An 18,567-nucleotide genomic window follows, 5' to 3' on the forward strand; every position below is an offset into this window, starting at 1 on the left:
GGCCTTTCTATTGGGGTCTTCATTATTGAGACGTGGCTTGACGTGTTGTAAAAGACCAACATGACCATTGTGGACTCCGGATCGACCACAATATGAATATGTATCTCACATTGGCAGTCTACACTTGTAACATCACACGAACAGAAAATCTTGCCCTAAATTATCAGATCAACCTAAATACGCGCAAGTAACCGATGAGTCGAAGTCCCCTTCACCCCCTTCATCGTCACCACCTCCAGACACATCCCGACCACATCCCTGGTATCCCGCGGGTCAATAATCCCGTCATCGATCAACATCGAGCTCGTAGAATAGCATTCCGCATCCGTCTGCACCACATCCCGAAACTTCTCCACCTGCTTCTTCAGCTTCTCCGGCGACAAGACCTGTCCCTTAGCCTTGGCGCTGGCCGTCTGCACCGATTCCATCACCCCCGAAAGCTGGTCGGGCCCCATCACACTGCACCGGCCGCTGGGCCAGGTGAACAAGAACCGGGGGCGATAGGCGCGGCCGCACATGGCGTAGTTGCCTGCTCCGTACGATGCACCCATGATAATGGAGATATGGGGCACGGTCGAGCAGCTGACGGCCGAGACGAGTTGGGCGCCTACCCGGATGATCCCTGCGTGTTCCGCTTTGGCGCCAACCATGAACCCGGTGACGTTGTGAAGGAAGATGATGGGGATGTTTCTATTGGAATAGACTCGTTTAGTATGCGGACCAGAATGGGTGGAAAGGTAGTAGGGCTTACTGCTGGTTGCACATGCGAATGAATTGCGCTCCTTTGGCCGCTTCGGTCGGATTAATGACGGACATCTGGTTTGCCACGATTCCCACCGGAAGGCCTGGCGTGAACATGTATCAGCGTCCAGCAAGATTGTGTGGTTGGGGACTTGAAATTATGCTTACCGTGGAAGTGTGCCCATCCAGTGATCATGTTGCGACCATACTCAGGCTTGAACTCTGACAATCGCGAGTCATCGACGAGGCGTAGCAGGACCTCGCGCATATCGAATGGCTTTCGAATATCCGGGTTGACCAGGCTCAAAAGGTCTTCAACGGGATACCTTGGGGCCAATGGCTCGATGGCGTCAACCGGGGTTCTGGGAGAGGGCACGCGGAGTGAGGCCACCCACTCTCGTGCTTTGCGGATCGCATCGAGTCTGCATTGATTGCTATTAGCCTCACTGCGGTCTCGCTTGTAGGGTATGTCTCACATACTCATCAGTAGCAATTTGGTCAGCCAGACCAGTCGTCATAGCATGTACCTTGGCTCCTCCCAGCTCTTCTGCCCCAATCACCTCCCCAGTGGCCATTTTCACCAGAGGGGGCCCCGCCAGGAAGGCCTGCCCTTGGCTCTCGACGAAGATGGTGTAGTCCGACAGAGCGGGATGATATGCACCTCCCGCCGTCGACGAGCCAAAGACGATGGCGCAGGACGGTTTCCCGTGCTGCGTGCGGACCGCGAGATCTCGGAATAGTTGGCCTCCCTTGTGGAAGACGCGAAATTGCTGGGGGAGGAAGACGCCGGCCTTGGGGGGTAATCATTAGCATTTTCTAGCCAATACAGAAGACCGGGGGAAAGCTGGCTGTACCGATTGCACGAGGGAGATCAGTGGCAAATCATTCTCGAACGCGATCTCCATTATTCGATTCGTTTTGAGGACTACGGGTGACTGAGCGTAATGTCTTCGTTTGGTATGGATGGATATCGACAAACCTGTCATCTCGTTCCAAGCACCGCCGCTCTGGGTCGGGATGTGCGACATGAGCATACAAGGGCGTCCACTAAACATTGGGAGCACGATGAGCACAGTCCGAGAGAAAACGAAGGAAATCGCATAGCGCACCTGACATTCCCAATCCCAGCAATCAAGTTGGCACAAGGGGTGGAATCTGGATTTCTATAGCCTGCAAAGACGCCAATCTCTAGAAAAGGCGAGTCCTGGTCTAACAAAAGGACAATGCGATCGCGGGCTTGGACGAGGTCAGGTTTGTGTTACTCGAACAGAGCAGTTGAACATACGTAGCAGTTGACCCCTTGTCTGATGGCGCGCGAGGGAGACATCGTTTCCTTCCACAGAAACCTGGCCTAAAGCGTCTTCGAATCTCTCAAGGACACTGTTCCATGTTTCCCGGTTGGACCGATATTGTTGGCCGGAGAGGTCGAGTTTCGACGTGAGGGGTGGAAACGAGGACTCGGTGGCCATAGTAGACACAAAGCGAAGAGGTTTAGTGAAGGGCCTGACTCTAAGTGGGCACCAGAAGATAGGAGAAAAAATCAAATATTTGAGATAGTGTCGTGGGCTTCAGACTTAGTACTGCCGCTGGAATCGGGGCATTCCCCAGCCCATCGGACCGACGCCCGGGGATAATCCCAGGTCCGCATGGGGGTGGTCACTGCGATGGTGCATATTAGATTTGTCCCAATGGAAGGAAGTCAAAATCAAATTCGAGTTTCCTTTCTAAGCTTCAAGTACTCTCATCCTAGGCCCACGCAACCAAAGTTACCAAACCATGACTCCCGCTCCAGCTATAGTCCACGGCCCTACTGAGCCCGCGCTCTGGCACAAGACCCTGGGCGAGCTGATTGACGAGCAGGAAGCTCGCTATGGCCCGCGCGAGGCAGTCATTGTGCCCTGGCAGTCCGTTCGCCTCACATACAGCCAAGTGGCCCAAAGGAGTCGGGTTCTGGCCCAAGCAATGCTCAACATGGGCTTGCAACCGGGCGACTGCGTGGGCATTTTGGCAGGTAACTGCTACCAATATACGGAGGTCTTCCTCGGTGGTGGTCGCATCGGCTGTCCTGTGGTGGTGTTGAACAATACCTACACCCCTGAGGAGTTGACAAGAGCTGTTCGTCAGAGCTGTATGTCTCGCAAGGCCCCTTTCTGCCCCCTAGTGCACCCAACGACTCATCATTCGTCAGCATGCAAACTTGTTTTCATCAGCCCTACAATCGGAACACGAAGCCTGGCTGGCCATGTGGACGCCCTTCGTGGAAAGCAGTCCCTTAACCCGAGACTCCCTGAGCTGCGTCGAGTAGTGCTCATCGGGGAGGGACTCTATGGCCAAGCTGGCGTGGAAGTGCAATCCTACGACACTTTTACGCGCAATTCGCAACCTAGCTCCAGAGTCCAGGCAGAGATTGCCCGAAAGATTTCCCCGGAGGATGTCCTCAACCTACAGTTCACTTCAGGTATGTAATTCAAATCTCATCCTCTTGCAATTGAACAGACTCATGTAAGATCTGCAGGTACAACGGGCTCTCCGAAAGCCGCTATGTTGACCCATACGTAAGTCTGTCTCCATCCAACCCGTATGATCACTTCTAACCCGCACGCATCACAACTCTCAGTAACATCCTCAACAATGCCCGTTTTGTTGGCCAAGCGATGGGCCTGGGACCAGAAGACGTGGTCTGCTGCTCACCTCCATTGTTCCACTGCTTTGGACTTGTCCTGGGGTTTCTGGCTTCATTCTGCCATGGCAGTAGCATCATCTTTGCGTCGGACTTTTTCGACGTCAAGAGGACTGTCCATGCAATTCTCACGGAGGATGCGACGGTCATCTTAGGCGTGCCGACCATGTATATCGCCGAGCTGGAGGTGCTGGCCCAGCTCGGCAAGAAGCCACGACGCCTGCGAACGGGCCTAGCGTCGGGGTCCAGCGTGTCGCAAGCCCTGATGAACCGGCTCCGCGAAGAAATGGGAGTCGAGAGAATGCTGATTGCATATGGGATGACGGAAACGAGTCCCGTCACTTTTATCACGGGGTTGGATGACTCCGATGAGAAGCGGACGTCGACGGTAGGCAGAGTCATCCCCCATACGGCTGCCAAGGTGGTCGATCGCAACGGCCAGATCCTGCCGCGAGGGCAGCGGGGAGAGCTCTGTACCAGTGGATTCGCATTACAGAAGGGCTACTGGCGGAATGAGGAGAAGACGAAGGAGGTCATGCGGCCGGATGAGAACGGGGTGCTCTGGATCCACACGGGCGATGAGGCTGTGATTGATGACGACGGATACGCCTCCATCACTGGTCGTATCAAGGATCTTATCATTCGAGGTGATTTACGGCGCTCTTTTTGGGCCAGGTTCAACGCTAACTACGCTCATTAGGCGGGGAAAACATCTTTCCCGGGGAAATCGAGGAGAGACTGATGGCCCATCCCGCCATCAGCGAGGCCAGTGTGGTGGGCATCCAGAACGAACGGTATGGGGAAGTCGTCGGTTGCTTCCTGAAGCCGATTGAGGAGGGCTCAAGGCTGGACCACGATGAAATCCGGCGGTATGTCAGTCAGACTCTGGGTCGTCATAAGGCGCCCCAGCATATCTTCTGGATCGGCGATGCGGGCGTCGGCGAGGATTTCCCCAAAACCGGCAGTGGAAAACACCAGAAGCACATACTGCGCGATTTAGGAAACCGGTTGGTCAAGCTGGACAGTGTACGGGCTAGATTATAAACAAAGCTGTCTACAATGGGAGATATTGTCTGATTTAGTGGTACAATGCCAGTGATTATTGAGCGTATACACTCGGTGGCTGCGCATCGGAGTCTGAATGGAAGAAAGATCCTCGCCCCATTACCCCAGATACTACGGAGTAAAGCCTGTAAAGGGGACGATATTGATAACCTCTTCTCCTCGCCCGACAGGCTCGGTCTCGGTCCGCGGTCCGTGGGGGACACGCCGCGGTCCGATCATCTTGATAGGCCATACTCATAGTATAAAGATTATGCCTGAAGTACAGACTGAAACTGCGCACATCCACGGCTTTATGACATTCTATTCACCATGCCAAGCTCTTCTCCAGCAGTGAGAATTGTCGAGGTAGGACCCCGCGATGGTCTGCAAAACATCTCCACCCCAATATCCACGGCGACCAAGCTGGAATTAATTCATCGACTGGAGAAGGCTGGTCTGCAAACCATCGAACTGACTTCCGTCGTCTCACCACGAAGAATTCCTCAGCTTGCGGACTGTCGCGATCTGCTTCAACATTCCTCGGTCCAAGACTTGGCGAAGGATCCCAAATTGCGTCTACCGGTGTTAGTACCGAACCTCAAGGGCCTGGAAATCGCCCGTTCGTCAGGTGTCAAGGATATTGCCGTCTTCATCAGTGCCGCGGAGGGTTTCAGTCGAGCGAACATCAACTGCACGGTGGAACAAGGGCTCGAGAGAGCTAAGGAGGTGGCATTTCAAGCCATCAAGGCTGGGTTAGCGGTTCGGGGGTAAGCAATATCGACAAGCATGAGCGTATTATCAGACTGACCTCCCCAGCTACGTATCCTGCATCTTTGCCGACCCATACGATGGCCCAACTCCTCCAGCTGCTGTGCTGCGCTGCGTACGGGCCCTACTCGACGCGGGTTGCTACGAGGTCAGCCTGGGTGACACGCTCGGGGTGGGTTCACCAGCGAGTGTCCGCAGCCTGGTCCAATATTTAACCGACGCAGGCGTCCCCGTCAGCAGCTTAGCAGGACACTTTCATGATACATACGGCCAAGCGGTGGCCAACGTATGGGAGGCCTATACATGCGGAGTCCGCGTTTTCGACAGCAGCGTCGCTGGCCTCGGAGGCTGTCCTTTTGCGCCCGGCGCGAAAGGGAACGTTGCCACAGAAGACGTGGCCTACATGTTCCAGGATGCCGGAGTTGAGACCGGCATTGACCTCTCCAGTTTAGTGGAAACGGGAGTCTGGATCTCCAAACAAATTTTAGGGGCGAACTCGAGCCGAGCAGGTGTCGCCCTGGCCGGCAAGGCCGCCAGGACTGCACGTCCGACAAAGTTCCCCGCATTGCAATGGACTTTGGCCATTGATGCGGATGGTATCCAGCTTTATCGGAACGGAGTAAACCTGAAAGTCGTGCTGAACCGATCACGGAATGGCAATGCATTGACCGCTGCGATGATCGCACAGCTCACATCGCTCGTGGCTAGCGCCAGTTCTGATCCAGCTGTGTCACGCATTATCATTACCGGTAGCGGGAGGTTCTTCTGCACAGGAATGGATCTTGGGAAGGGAAGCACCCCTGTGGCGCAAGGGGGCTCCAGCAGCGAGGCGCAATTCAAGCGCTTGACCGAGCTGTTTGATGTGATTGATAGGTGTCCGAAAGTGACCATTGCCTGTCTGAACGGGCCAGCCTTTGGCGGTGGTGTTGGACTAGCCTTTGCTTGTGACATTCGACTCTGTGCAAGGTCTGCTACAGTGACCCTGAGCGAAGGCAAACTGGGACTTTGTCCCGCGACCATCTCCAAATATGTGATCCGTGAGTGGGGGGTTGCATTTGCCCGAGAGGCGATGCTTTCGGCTCGGCCGGTGAAGGCTGAGCAGCTGCATTCCCTCGGACTTGTAGCAGAGATCGCAGAGAATGCGGAAGACTTGCACCAGCGGCTGGACGCATTGTTGGTGCGCTTGCGACAGGTCTCGCCTGGTGCTTCCCGCATGTCGAAGGAGCTGGTGAAATTGGCTTGGGCCCACGCAGGCAAGGAGCAACAAGCAGAGGGGATCAAGTCTCTCTTCTATGAAATGATGCGGCCAGATGGGGATGGCGCTCACGGGGTGCGCGAGTTCCAGTCAGGAAGGAAGGTGGATTGGGATGCATACATTCAGAAGGCAACCAAGGCAAAATTGTAAGATGCATTCTCTGCATTGACAATCATCCCTTGACCGTGTAGATAGCATGCAAGCTGTCGTGATGTGTATGTTCTTAGTGGTCGAAACATTCTGGATCCTGGTCCGGAGTCTGGACCGCAGGCGTTGTACATGTACCTTATTGTAAATGATTATAAGAATGATTCCGTTCAGACAGCACTTTAACGCTTAGAATGCTGTTCTTACAGATCTGTTCCCAAAGCTGCTCTGTCCTCTCCGTCTGGCGAGTGGCAACAAGCGAGTGTTCAAGGATACGAAAACTTTGGTGCCCACCTCCCCTCTACAGCACACGATGAAAAGGCCTTCAGACGCCCTATAGCGTTCACAAGGGACAATCAGGAAGCGGCCCCTCGACAAACCAGATCTTCCACTACTCTGAGTAGACTTACTAAGCATCTTGAAGGTGGTCAGTGTAAAGGAGGCAAATCCTTCACAAGGACACTGGCCATTCCGATCTGTTCTGTCTGGTACTATCTTCTGCCTGACGATGGATTGGGAATTTGGCACAACCTTGAACAGCAGTTGCAGATAGTGTGTATAGAAGAGGTCCAATTCAGTATACCGAACAATACAGCTTGCGCAAGTATACCGTGACAAGTGAGTGCAGCGCCGCCAAGGTCTTATCGCTGGAGGCAATCTATTTGCAATTCCTTGATATCTAAGCTTGACAAATCTATCTACGCTGATTGAGAGAGTCGTGCCAGGGACGTGAAAGCGCTGAATACCCTTGTCCTCCTCTTTCTTCCAGATGCAAGCAATAAAGCTCCGCCTATGGAAACTCGGTCTCAATCACGTTCTCGTACCCACGACCATCAGGGTAATACTTGACTAGCTTGAGACACCTGTTCCTGCTACTACAGGTTAAGGAGGTAATTCATAAGATGACCAGAACGGAGGAAGACATCAAGGTGTCAATTTACAAACCATGATACCCATTTCCGCCACCGTTTGAATGCGCCCTCGAATACGTTTAGTAGTCGTCTCCACGACTGATGACCTCTTTGACGTTTGGTATGATACCCAGACACTAGCACAACTCACATTAGATCAACCGTCACAGTTGCTTGTTCTTTCTAGCTATATGTGCCTTCCCACAACCTACAACAAGATCTTGCAGCACATTAAGGCGTGGTTAGAGGTACGGCTAAAGATGGGGATCAGAGGTACCGCTACTACTCTGGATAACGATGAGAGCAGCTTCTGCTTCCCGACCCAGTTGCCAAGCCTGGCTGTTGGTTCCTTTGAGTCCCTTGTCTTGATGTGCATTAGGTTTTTGCCAAGGGTGAGGTCATCTGTATCCTGATGTGATATCCTGTGATCTCTTTCTTTCATGTTTATTTCACTTTACACTCTACTGTACCATACTTCCTCACTTCTTCCTTTCACTACTCACCCGCAAAACTTCGCACAACCTCGTGTGCCCGTTGTGGTGGCTCCTTCCAGCCCCTCCCTGGCTGCAGCCCTTGAGAATCTCCCTCCCATGGCTCTCGGACGGTTTACTCTTGACGGTCAACAAGGAGCCACCCTGATACGCTCTATATATCGTCGAATGTTACGCCAGATAGCTTCAATGTTGGATGAGATGCAGCAGATGGAACATAATCAGCGTGTTCGATGGGAAAGAGAGCTGGGAAACTACCTGATACCAGTGTTGCAACTACTAGAGGCCATTGAAAGATAGGGTGTTATTGAATGACGAAACGCAAATACAATCTAGAGATATACGAATGAGAGATTTGATGATTCGACCTTTAGCTATTATGATCTTGATCGCGCTGTTATAACTATGTCAATATATTGAGACAGAAAAAGATGGGTGTGTATATCTCGGATTTTTGGTGATTTTGCGCATACGAACTAACCAGTGTACTGGCAGTACTTAACGACGTTGTTTCGCTGGCACATGAAATCTATTGTCACTCTAGATGCTTAGGCACGTGAAAAAAGGTGAGCTCAAAAATAAATTGACTGTCCTATGTAGGCACAAAATAGTCTATACTATTGCTAATGAGGCGACTAAAGTCCGGTAGGACCAAGTTCGGTGCCGTTCTTGAGAACCACAGGGTTGCTCGAGTACATGACACCAACCATGCGTGCCCACTTGTCCTTGCTGAGGTTTCTCCAAGTGTGAGCGGTAGCGCGCTGGATGAGCATGTCACCCGGCTTCTGGATGCGCTTCTCGTCAGATTCGAGCGTCACTTCGATCTCGCCCGCGACCTGGATAACAACATCGAAGCTGATGGTGCGGTGGAAAGGACTGCCTTTACCAGGAGGGGTGTCAATGTACCACATCATGCCACGGCCGTCGGGGAGGGTGACGGGAGGCACGCTGGCATTCTCCAGGTACTCAATGTAGTTGGTGAGATCGGTGCCATCGAGCGTGTTGGGGGTCTTGTCGGTGATGTAGCCCAGACGGAACAAGGAACCTCCGAGATCCTGCTTGACCGCAAGACTTTCGTCCAGGGTCGTATTGAAGTGCGAGATGCCGGTCTCGAGATCCGTGTCGGTAATGACACGCTGGGGGTTGGGAAGTGGCTCCGGAGTCGACATGGCTGCAATGCAACTGACTGCAAGGGAGGCAAATGGAATTAGTCGTTTGAACGCCATTTTTGTTTTCTTTGCTTTTCTTTGGTACTGGTTCTAGAAACACGCTGGATATTGTCTCATGCGTGTCTTGGAACTGACCTTTCGTCGTGTTTTTATACCAGGACTGTTCAGCCGCAAGAAATTAGTTTAGTTTGGCGAGACTGAGAATAAGCCAGATTTAGTAAGGGGGGATGAGTCGAAACAGTCAGGGGCCGAAATGAAAAAGAGAGCGAGGCTTAAGAGAGAAGCGCAACAAGAACAAGGCTCGTAAGAATGATGTTGGGAAGGAAGCAGCTTACGAAAGTGGCGCACGAGGCTGAGGATTGGAAGCTTGGAAAAAAAAGAGGGCAAGAGAGTAAAGAAGGGCAACAACGCGAGGCAGGGCTATTAGCGGGATCGCTCTCTCTAACTAGGTCGAGATAAAGTGTCGCAAAGCCTCGTCTGACATGGAGATCAAAGGCATCATCAAAGGCTCAAAGGATGAGAGCGGGGCGGGCGCAGCCCCGCAATTAACGGCCAACGCCCGCTGTCAAAAAGACTAAAAAAGACTCATGCTTGAGCCAATCAAAAACTAGCCACGGGTGGTTTTCATCCGGTTTGTATCCTGGTCCCCTGGATATCAGGCGTCTCGATGTGAGTGGAGATGTTAAACTGGCAAGTATTTGCTTGGTTCCAATCAGCCTTTCTCGGCTGGAATGAGCAGTCCATTTGTCAGCTACTTGTCGGTTTCCTTGGATGCAATCATTAATGTGCTTTGCTGGATTGTCAAAGGGGAAGAGCTTTGTGTAACGGGCGGACTGTACAAAAAACTGACGCTGCCTGAAATGCAGCCGCTTCTCGGGGAAAGCCATGTGCAGACGCTGAACAACATCTCCACTATCCTAGCGTCTGACCGACGCCACCAATTACCATGTCGAGTGTGGTTCATCAGGATCCAAAAGCCCAGCCAGTGCAGGAGGGTCAAGGTGAAGCTGTGCAAGGCGCCATCCCTCGTGGTGATGATGCCCTCAACGGTGGTGTCAAGACCGGTAATGAGAAAGAAGACCATGGTGTCCAAGATGAAGCCGACTTCGAGGTCCTGTTCAAAGCTGGAGATACCACCAACCCCAAAGAATGGTCATCCTGGCGCCGTGCCTGGGTATTGTTCTGCATCGCCTTCTCCTCCTTTATCGTGTCCCTTTACAGCACTATCTACACGTCGTCCATACCGGGAGTCAGCAAAGCCTTCGATATTCATCTCCCCGTCATCCCGACGCTGGGCATCACCACCTACCTCATCGGCACTGGTGCGGGTAGTCTGATCCAAGCACCGCTCAGCGAGGTGTTTGGTCGCCGCCCGATTTATCTCGTGTCCATGACGGTTTTCACTCTTCTCATCTTTCCGTGTTCTTTGGCCACATCAGTAGCTGAGATATTGGTTGTACGATTTTTCGGGTAAGCAATTTATCTATTGTGGATGGTGGCGATCCGGCCCGCGGTGCACGTCCTTCCCTGCCCACTTGCCGGGGTCCAGCGCTAGCTTGCAAGTGCACTGGCAGGGCCCATCTCGCATACCCCGCACGCCATCGCAGCTTCGAGGATCGCTTTCTTCCATCATTTGGCGCTGAGAATTCTGGTCCTCGAGTCATGAGACTCAACTGAGGCTTGATGTAGGCCTTGCATAAATCTCCCAACGCTGTGCCTGGGCTTTAAAGTTTTGTTTCTTTTTTCTCGCCCCGCTAACTAACCCGTGGAGGTCACGTTCTAAACGTGCCATGCGGTGGCCCCGGGCGCGAAAGATCATTTAGGGCTGGACATAAGATACCAAGCCATCTCTATGAGCTCTGGCTGACTACTCACTTAGGAATTGAATTCAGCACGGATGGATTCGTCTGTCCTGTCGTCTGATCCATTTCTGACAAGCCTTGTCCTTTGTGGCCTCCGACGCAATGGTCGAACCGCCGGCGGGGTCTGGAAGATTGCACCGTGTACTACCAGCACGCCAATGTGATCGGCGACTTCGCCACCCAACAGTTATGCCCTTGCCCTCATTCGCGGAGACTGGGCGAACATTTGGTCGATTGCCGTCCGCTTGTGGTATAATACCAAGAGTCGGAGACGATGATCAACATGTGGCGTTCTCCCCCAAAGTCTTGAATTCGGTCTTTTGCCCAAAGTACATAAACATTCGGGGTCAAACTAAAATTCCGAGAGCGAGGGTAGCCTGCATAGAATGACCTGTGCCAATGTTGGTGGCGACATTTAAGTAGCTAACAGCCCATCCTTGGCCGTCTTTACTCGCCGGTTGACCCAATTGGTGCTTTGGGCTAAGCAGGCCGGAAATTACTCGAAAATTAGGGTACCCAGAATCTCTCCGTTGGTTAGCCCAAGGCGTCAAGATTCCGGAACATCCACTTCCGTACTCGGCCATGCCTCGACTAAATATTTCGCATGGTCGGCTGCGTCTAATGCTCAGTGCAAAACAAGCATGTTGAGTGTGTGGTTCTTTGCTCATTACCGTACCAAAAACGCTGCGTGGATGAGTTTCGTAGATGTGGGCATTCAGGAGGAGGCAAGCAACTATTGCCAAGTACCAATGGAATTGGGCTTGGGGCTATCGTATGCGCTAAAAATCCCTTTCGCCCAGCGCCGCGGAAAGATTGTCTGCCTGAGTGACAAAGTTGGACAATTGCTGGTGTGCCATGTCTTTGACAAGCTTCGGCGTACTTCTTCCATAGTGTATGTTGCTCATCTCCGGGGCCAATGTAATCAGGCTGAACAGCAAGGTCAGACGGGCTGCCGAGATGGTTGACGTCAACTTGAATGTTGCCTGTGAAGTGCCAAAAACGACAATCAGTGCCTGTCTTCTTCCCATTTCCCGCGTGATGATAAGCTGCCTTCTGGGTCTATGAGGTTGCGGCAGCTAATAGCTCCAATAATGTGATCTACCTGCAGTAGTTATTTCAAGCAATGGCGCTAGTCGACAAGCTAATGCCCTAGGAAGCGCCGGCTTCTTGGCGTCACGCCCCAACTGGAAAATCCCAGCCTCGGCCAACGCCAGACATTCTCCGCCCAATTGCCAGGATAGGGTACAGGATACGAACAGGGCTCGGCACGGGGCATCAACAATGGCTTCCATTGACCTGACGACTCAGGTATTAGTCTAATAGGGGTATTCGCATAAAGGATGTAGGTCCGTTTCTGACTGAACGACTCGGGGCTCTACCAACCAAGGTAGAGTGACATCGGCTCTGCGTTAGCTTGGACCAAGAGCTACTAAGAATGCGTCTATAGCATGACGTATCTCAAGCTGAGCAGGCGGGCCGGCTCCGTACCCCCATCTCACAGGCCTTTCTATGTCTTGAATAATGTGACAGTCCAGATCTTGATCTCGACCAGTCACGTGATCTTTCACCTGACACCATGTGACCCTGAGCCAACCTATCTCCCACAATGTCTCGCACCGTCCCTACTTCTCTTTTCCTCGGAGCTAGAAAAAATGAGCGAATCCGACACAGAGGCCTTGACAGGCGAACTGTCTGCTCGGAGATGTTCTAAGCGAACTATCCAAAAACCAAATCGACTTATTGACGACCTTGAACGCGCTGTGGGGACAAAAACCCAGGTTGAGCCGCAAAGAATCCGGATAACCAAACAGACGCGTACAAACGCGTCTGTGGAAGACATAAACGCAATAACAGACACAGAGGCTACCTTGAACACAATTATAAAGAAAATCAAAACCCAAGATGCTGACCTTCGGAAGCTACATCTGTTGTTTCAGACCAAAGACAGGGAGCAGAAAAGGGCATTGGAGGAACAGGAAAAGCAACATCAAGAGGAAATCTTGAGTCTGCAAAGCCGCATTGATGAGTTGAATAAAATAATAGAATCATACCAAATCGATGAGCTCAAAAAGACTATCCAAGAAATCCATGAGACCACATCCAAGACCACCCTATTAACAACACTGGCCACACAAACACCTAGCAAGGGTAGAAGCTGGGCATCAGTAGTTACTGCATCGTCAGCTATTTCACCAGCAATAAAAGCAATAACTGCAGCGCTCACACTACCAAATGTAACCATTAACATGAGAAACGCCGATGAAGACGCCAAGAGGGAACTAGCTGATGGAGCCACTGCCAAAAGTGCAATCCAGAACGCGCTCAGAAAACACCAGGACACAGGGGAAGTCAGAATTGAAGGGGTCAAAGTCACACCAGGGTCAATGGTCAGGGTGTTTCTTGCTAGTGAAGGGGATGTTCACATGATGCGGGAACACCAGCAATGGCTTAAGACCTTCAACGGAGCAAAATTAAATGGTGAACCATGGTTCCCTATCAAAATTGACAGTGTACGGAAGTCAGACGTATTCAATAAGGACAGGGAAGTAAGGGAGGAGTTCTATGGGAAGTTCAGAGACAAAAACAACACTGAAGTAAGGAAGCTATATTGGCTTAGTGGACCAAAGTCCTACGGGTCGATGGTGATATTCCTCCCTCAGGAAAGTGATGCGACCCAGTTGATCCACCAGAAAATGGTACAGATCTGCAGAGAGGTCTCATTTACCTCTGAATATCGTTACATACAGCGACCACTGAGATGCCGTAACTGCCAGGGATATGGTCACAAGCAGTCACGGTGTAGACTGCCAGCGGTGTGTGAGAGATGCTCAGGATCACACCAAAAGCAAGAATGCAATGAACATGAGGAAAAGTGCGGAGCATGTAGTAGTACACACTAAGCCTCAGACCAACAGTGCCCACGGTGGCAGGAAGAAGTTAACCAGATAAGAGGCGGAAAGCAAACACAAAGCTATCAGGGAAGCAATCTATCTTAGGACTCATAATACTGCGAATCGTGCACACTAACCTGCGGAAAAGCCAGGAAGTACAACTGAGTTTCCTGAATAATAGAACACTCGCAACATGCGATTTACTGATGGTATCAGAACTATATATTATATATAAAGAAAACCAAAAAAACACTCATACCCATAATAAGTGGAGGGTAATTATGCCAAATGATAAGCTAGGAGAAGGGGAAGCAACAACTAAGACACGCAGCATGATCTAGATCCAAAAGGACTGAAAGGGGATATAATAAGTCAAGACAAGCTTAACAGACATCACGGCTGTTATTTTCCGCCATCATAACCGCCTGCTCTTAGCTATAACTGCCTATATGCCACTATAAAATAGGAGCAGTGGGCAGGAAGAGTTAACAAGAATAATGAACATTATCTAAAGGATGATCCGCACCCAGCAAAAGAAGTTTGGAGCGAAGCTGGATATTCTTATCAGTAGAGACTTTAACCACCATGATTAATTATGGGGAGGAGATCATATCATACACACGCGGTGACAAGGGGAAGCTCAGTCCCTGGTTGAGCTGATGCTTGACTACGGGCTATACAGCCTACTTCCCCAGGGAACCATCACATACGACTCCGGCCACTGGTAATTAATAATCAACCTAGTAATGGCATCAGACAGCCTCAAGCAGAGGCTTACCTTATGTTAATGTCACCCAACGGAACATGGGTCAGATCACCGAGCAATTGAAGCAACTTTCACTGGTATAACTCAGTAAAGACCTACCAAAGGGACAACTGACCCCCCACGATACATGTAGAAAAAGGCCCCTTAGGATGAAATTATTAACAGGATAAGCCAAAACACGATAACCCTCCCAGAGATACAGGATCCAGAAGAGCTGGAGAGACAGCTTGGATTCATGATGGGAAAGGTGTCTGAAACCCTTGAAGTTTGCATACCGCAAGTGCGCCTATCACCCTACTGCAAGCAGTGGTGGACAGATGAACTGACTAAACTTCGCAATGTCTACACCTATAACAAGAATCAGTGGACTCAGCTCCGGCGATATGGAGTGAACTAACCTGATATGGAGAAACAAGTTAAACAGCTTCGCCATCAATTCCACACTGCTATTCATGATCAAAAGCGCAAGCACTAGACAGAGTTCCTGGAGCAAGCAGAAAATATCTGGACAGCAGCACAATACACCAAAGAGATGAATAACAGGAAGCCAATCCCAGCTCTCTGTGTTGGAGGAAGCGGGCCTGCAGCTGAAACAGAAGAAGAGAAAGCCAAGTCCCTACTCTCTGCCTTCTTCCCCCCAACACCAGAAAGCTCAGAACTGTTGGGGAACCCTAACTTATCAACCCTACAAATGGATCTAATCACAGACGAAGAGATTAAAAGAGCAGTAATGCGGATGAACCCGTGGAAAGCCCCTGGAGAAGATCAGATTTCAGCTGGGGTATGGCAGCAACTATGGCCAGCATTAGGAAAAGATATATGTCAGATATTTCATGCTTCAATCAAGCTTAGCTATGTCCCAGCAAGATGGAGGATTGCGAAGATCATCCCATTGCATAAACCAGGACGGGATGAAACACTACTAAACTCATACCGACCCATCTCACTACTATCTACCCTGGGCAAGATGCTGGAGGTAGTGATAGCGCAAAGACTGTCCTACTATGCTGAAGTCTTTGGTCTCCTCCTACTGAACCACTTTGAGCAAGAAAAAAACAATCAAGTGAACAAGCACTAAATCTCTTAGTTGAGAAAATCTATGAAGCATAGAGAGAAAAGAAGGTCCTCAGCTTGGTCAGCTTTGATGTGAAAGGCGCCTACAATGGGGTGATAAGGAAGGTCCTAATCTGCCGACTCCTAGAAAGACAAATACCGGTTGAACTGGTAAGGTGGATTGATGCATTCTGCTTAAGTTGGAGAGCATTAATTATTGTTAATGATTACTGCTCAGAAGCCATGGAGATTACACACCCAGGATTGCCCCAAGGCTCCTCCCTGTCACCTATCCTCTACTTATTCTTTAATGCGGACCTGGTCGAGATGCTGATCAACTGGAACAGGGGTGTGATGGCTTTTATAGATGACTTTAACTGCTAGCGGATTGGACAATCAGTAGATGAGAATACATCAGCTCTACAAGAGGAGGCAATCCCCCATGCAATGGGGTGGGCCATGCGTTCAGGGGCAATATTTGAAGCATAGAAGACCCAATTCATTCACTTTACAAGGAATGCGAGACGAAACCCCTCCCTAAGGCTAGCACTACGCATTGGAACACAGAATATCTGCCTAAGCAACACGGTTAAACTTCTAGGAGTTATCTTTAACGAACAACTCTGGTTCAGAGAACACGTTGGCCGGGTCACCAAGAGAGGCATCGAAGCTAGCCAGGTGCTACTAAGGTTGAGGGGTCTCCGACCACAAAGTGCTCAGCAACTCTACAATGCCCTGGTAGTGCTAACGGTCACATATGCTTCATCAGTCTGGATAACTCTGAACAAACACAGGCACATCCCAAGTTGGGTTGTCAAACCTTTGAATGTGATCCAGAAGTCAGCAGCAAAAAGCATAGTAGGGATCTACTGTTCAGTCTCCTTGATAATTGCGGAGGCTGAAGCTAGCATTGAACCCCTAGATATCTGTTTTCAGAAGCAGATTCTCCGCCACTGGATTAGATGCCACAGCCTACCGAGCACTCACCCACTAGCCAAGTGTATAAAGAACATCAACCAGCAGTCTAGATCGCCATTCAGATCACTCTCTTGGATACTGCCGCTTGAACAAAGTTGCATGGAGATAATCATACCATACCATTCTGCCCCATGGGAGTTAGACTAGCAAAAGGTTATATGCCATGAAGGAACAGAAAACACAGAAACCACCTTTGAAAGACCAAAGATCAAGATCTACACCTACGGATCAGCATGGAATAATCTGATTGGAATTGGTCTGGCAGTGGTGACTGGGGATTAAATTATGAAATCTACCTCCACAACAGTGGAGATAGACCACCACATAGACCTACATATTGCCCAACTTGGCGCTATCCTGGAAGCACTCCAGCTGGCGAGGGAACTACTTTAAGGACCCCCAACCTTGACAGACGTCATAGGTATCATAATCTATTTAACTAACCAATCTAGCCTACAGTGTATCACTAACCAAGGAGCCCATAGAGGACAGCAAGTCATACAGTAAATCATAAGATAAATCAAGCAGATGATGCAGATTAAGATCCAACTTACAATCAGATGGATAGCAAATGATTTACAGAACCAAGGACTTCAAATGGCTAAGGCAGCGAGCCACTACGCTACCCAGAAGGGAGCTCAGCCGGATCCACTAGCTTGGGCTACCCAACGCGCAAGATCCACTGCGTGGAGGCAAATGCGGAATACACTTAATCAGGTATGAAAGGAGCAGTTCCTACAAAATCCCTTTGGCAAGTACATAAGAGAGATCAATGCGTCCCTTCCAGGACAACATACTAGGACCTTGTATGATTAGCTCAGCAGGATATAAGCATTAACCTTGGCACAACTCTGAACAGGCCACACTTAATTAAATTAATACCTACATTGAATTAGACAAGCAGCTGAGGAAACCTATAAATGCATAGAGGGGCAAGAAACAGTACAGCATTTTCTTTTTGAATGTAAATGATGGGAAACATATCATGGGGAAATGAGAGTGGCAATGGGCAATCAATACGGGGACATGTCATACGCATTAGGAGGCTGATTAAGGAGAAAGAAATCCATAGGAGAAGAACTCAACCAGGAAAAGAATTGGAGACTGAACATGGAGGTGGTTAGAACAGTGATATAATTTACTATGGTAACAGGGCGATTAAACCAGGAGAACTAAGAAAAGGCATGTCACATGCATAGATAGATGACTCAGCATAATCAGCGCGGAGGCTACATGCAGCCTTAGGCTGCGCACAGCCGGAGGAATAATTCATTCATTCATTCATTCATTCTCTTTTCCTCCCTTCTCCATGCTAGAATTCTTGTATCTTAGCTGCCAGATAGTTGAATCCAAGATGTCTGTTTGAGCTTATTACAAATAATCCAACAACAACAATGGTTGTCTATATTATTTTTAATAATGATAACTTATCGCTAATGAAAAAACATACTGAATTATCTGACCATATTTGGGACCGTCCATTTTAGGAAACCATCTATGATTTTAAGTGGCATGGCGGTATATTATATTTTTAAAAGCATAATTTAGACTTCAACATATTCCGTTGTTGAGGTATTCGAGATGTAAAAAAGCTACATTATATAATTTATGGAGTGACCACACGCGCGAGATACGTGAAGCCCCATTCCATCGTCAAGGCCTTGTACATCGCATCGCATAACAGATGATCCAGTTGTTACAACACCGTGGGTGATTGCGGCAGACCACTCACCCTGTCTATTCTGCACTCACCTAAGCTCACCTAGGGTCGCGCAACTAAAAGTAGAATCGCGCGATGGCAGCACCCACCA

General features: G+C 50.0%; 5 protein-coding genes across 5 annotated transcripts; 3 read left to right on the top strand and 2 right to left on the bottom strand.

Annotated features, from left to right (window-relative positions):
* Positions 1 to 173: 173 nt before the first annotated feature.
* CDV56_105591 (acyl-CoA carboxylase subunit beta) lies at positions 174 to 2,210 on the bottom strand (the record flags this gene model as incomplete). The annotated part of the gene is made up of 8 exons (XM_026759210.1): positions 174 to 690; positions 752 to 845; positions 910 to 1,163; positions 1,222 to 1,532; positions 1,596 to 1,666; positions 1,721 to 1,788; positions 1,851 to 1,977; positions 2,027 to 2,210. 8 exons carry the CDS (start codon positions 2,208 to 2,210, stop codon positions 174 to 176), a joined length of 1,626 nt encoding a protein of 541 aa, XP_026615402.1.
* A 307-nt stretch (positions 2,211 to 2,517) lies between these two features.
* CDV56_105762 (uncharacterized protein) lies at positions 2,518 to 4,465 on the top strand (the record flags this gene model as incomplete). Its single annotated transcript, XM_026759381.1, has 5 exons — positions 2,518 to 2,869; positions 2,930 to 3,199; positions 3,257 to 3,296; positions 3,359 to 4,068; positions 4,122 to 4,465. The coding sequence occupies 5 exons, from the start codon at positions 2,518 to 2,520 to the stop codon at positions 4,463 to 4,465; spliced, it is 1,716 nt and encodes a 571-aa protein (XP_026615403.1).
* Positions 4,466 to 4,795: 330 nt separating this feature from the next.
* On the top strand, positions 4,796 to 6,638 carry CDV56_105930 (uncharacterized protein; the record flags this gene model as incomplete). The annotated part of the gene is made up of 2 exons (XM_026759549.1): positions 4,796 to 5,232; positions 5,282 to 6,638. The coding sequence occupies 2 exons, from the start codon at positions 4,796 to 4,798 to the stop codon at positions 6,636 to 6,638; spliced, it is 1,794 nt and encodes a 597-aa protein (XP_026615404.1).
* Positions 6,639 to 8,672: 2,034 nt separating this feature from the next.
* On the bottom strand, positions 8,673 to 9,263 carry CDV56_106184 (cupin domain-containing protein; the record flags this gene model as incomplete). The annotated part of the gene is made up of 1 exon (XM_026759803.1): positions 8,673 to 9,263. One exon carries the CDS (start codon positions 9,261 to 9,263, stop codon positions 8,673 to 8,675), a length of 591 nt encoding a protein of 196 aa, XP_026615405.1.
* Positions 9,264 to 10,152: 889 nt separating this feature from the next.
* Positions 10,153 to 10,680, top strand: CDV56_106277 (uncharacterized protein; the record flags this gene model as incomplete). The annotated part of the gene is made up of 1 exon (XM_026759896.1): positions 10,153 to 10,680. One exon carries the CDS (start codon positions 10,153 to 10,155, stop codon positions 10,678 to 10,680), a length of 528 nt encoding a protein of 175 aa, XP_026615406.1.
* Positions 10,681 to 18,567: the final 7,887 nt, after the last annotated feature.

Source organism: Aspergillus thermomutatus (genome assembly GCF_002237265.1).
Source record: "Aspergillus thermomutatus strain HMR AF 39 chromosome Unknown NODE_67, whole genome shotgun sequence".
Lineage (NCBI taxonomy): Eukaryota > Fungi > Ascomycota > Eurotiomycetes > Eurotiales > Aspergillaceae > Aspergillus > Aspergillus thermomutatus.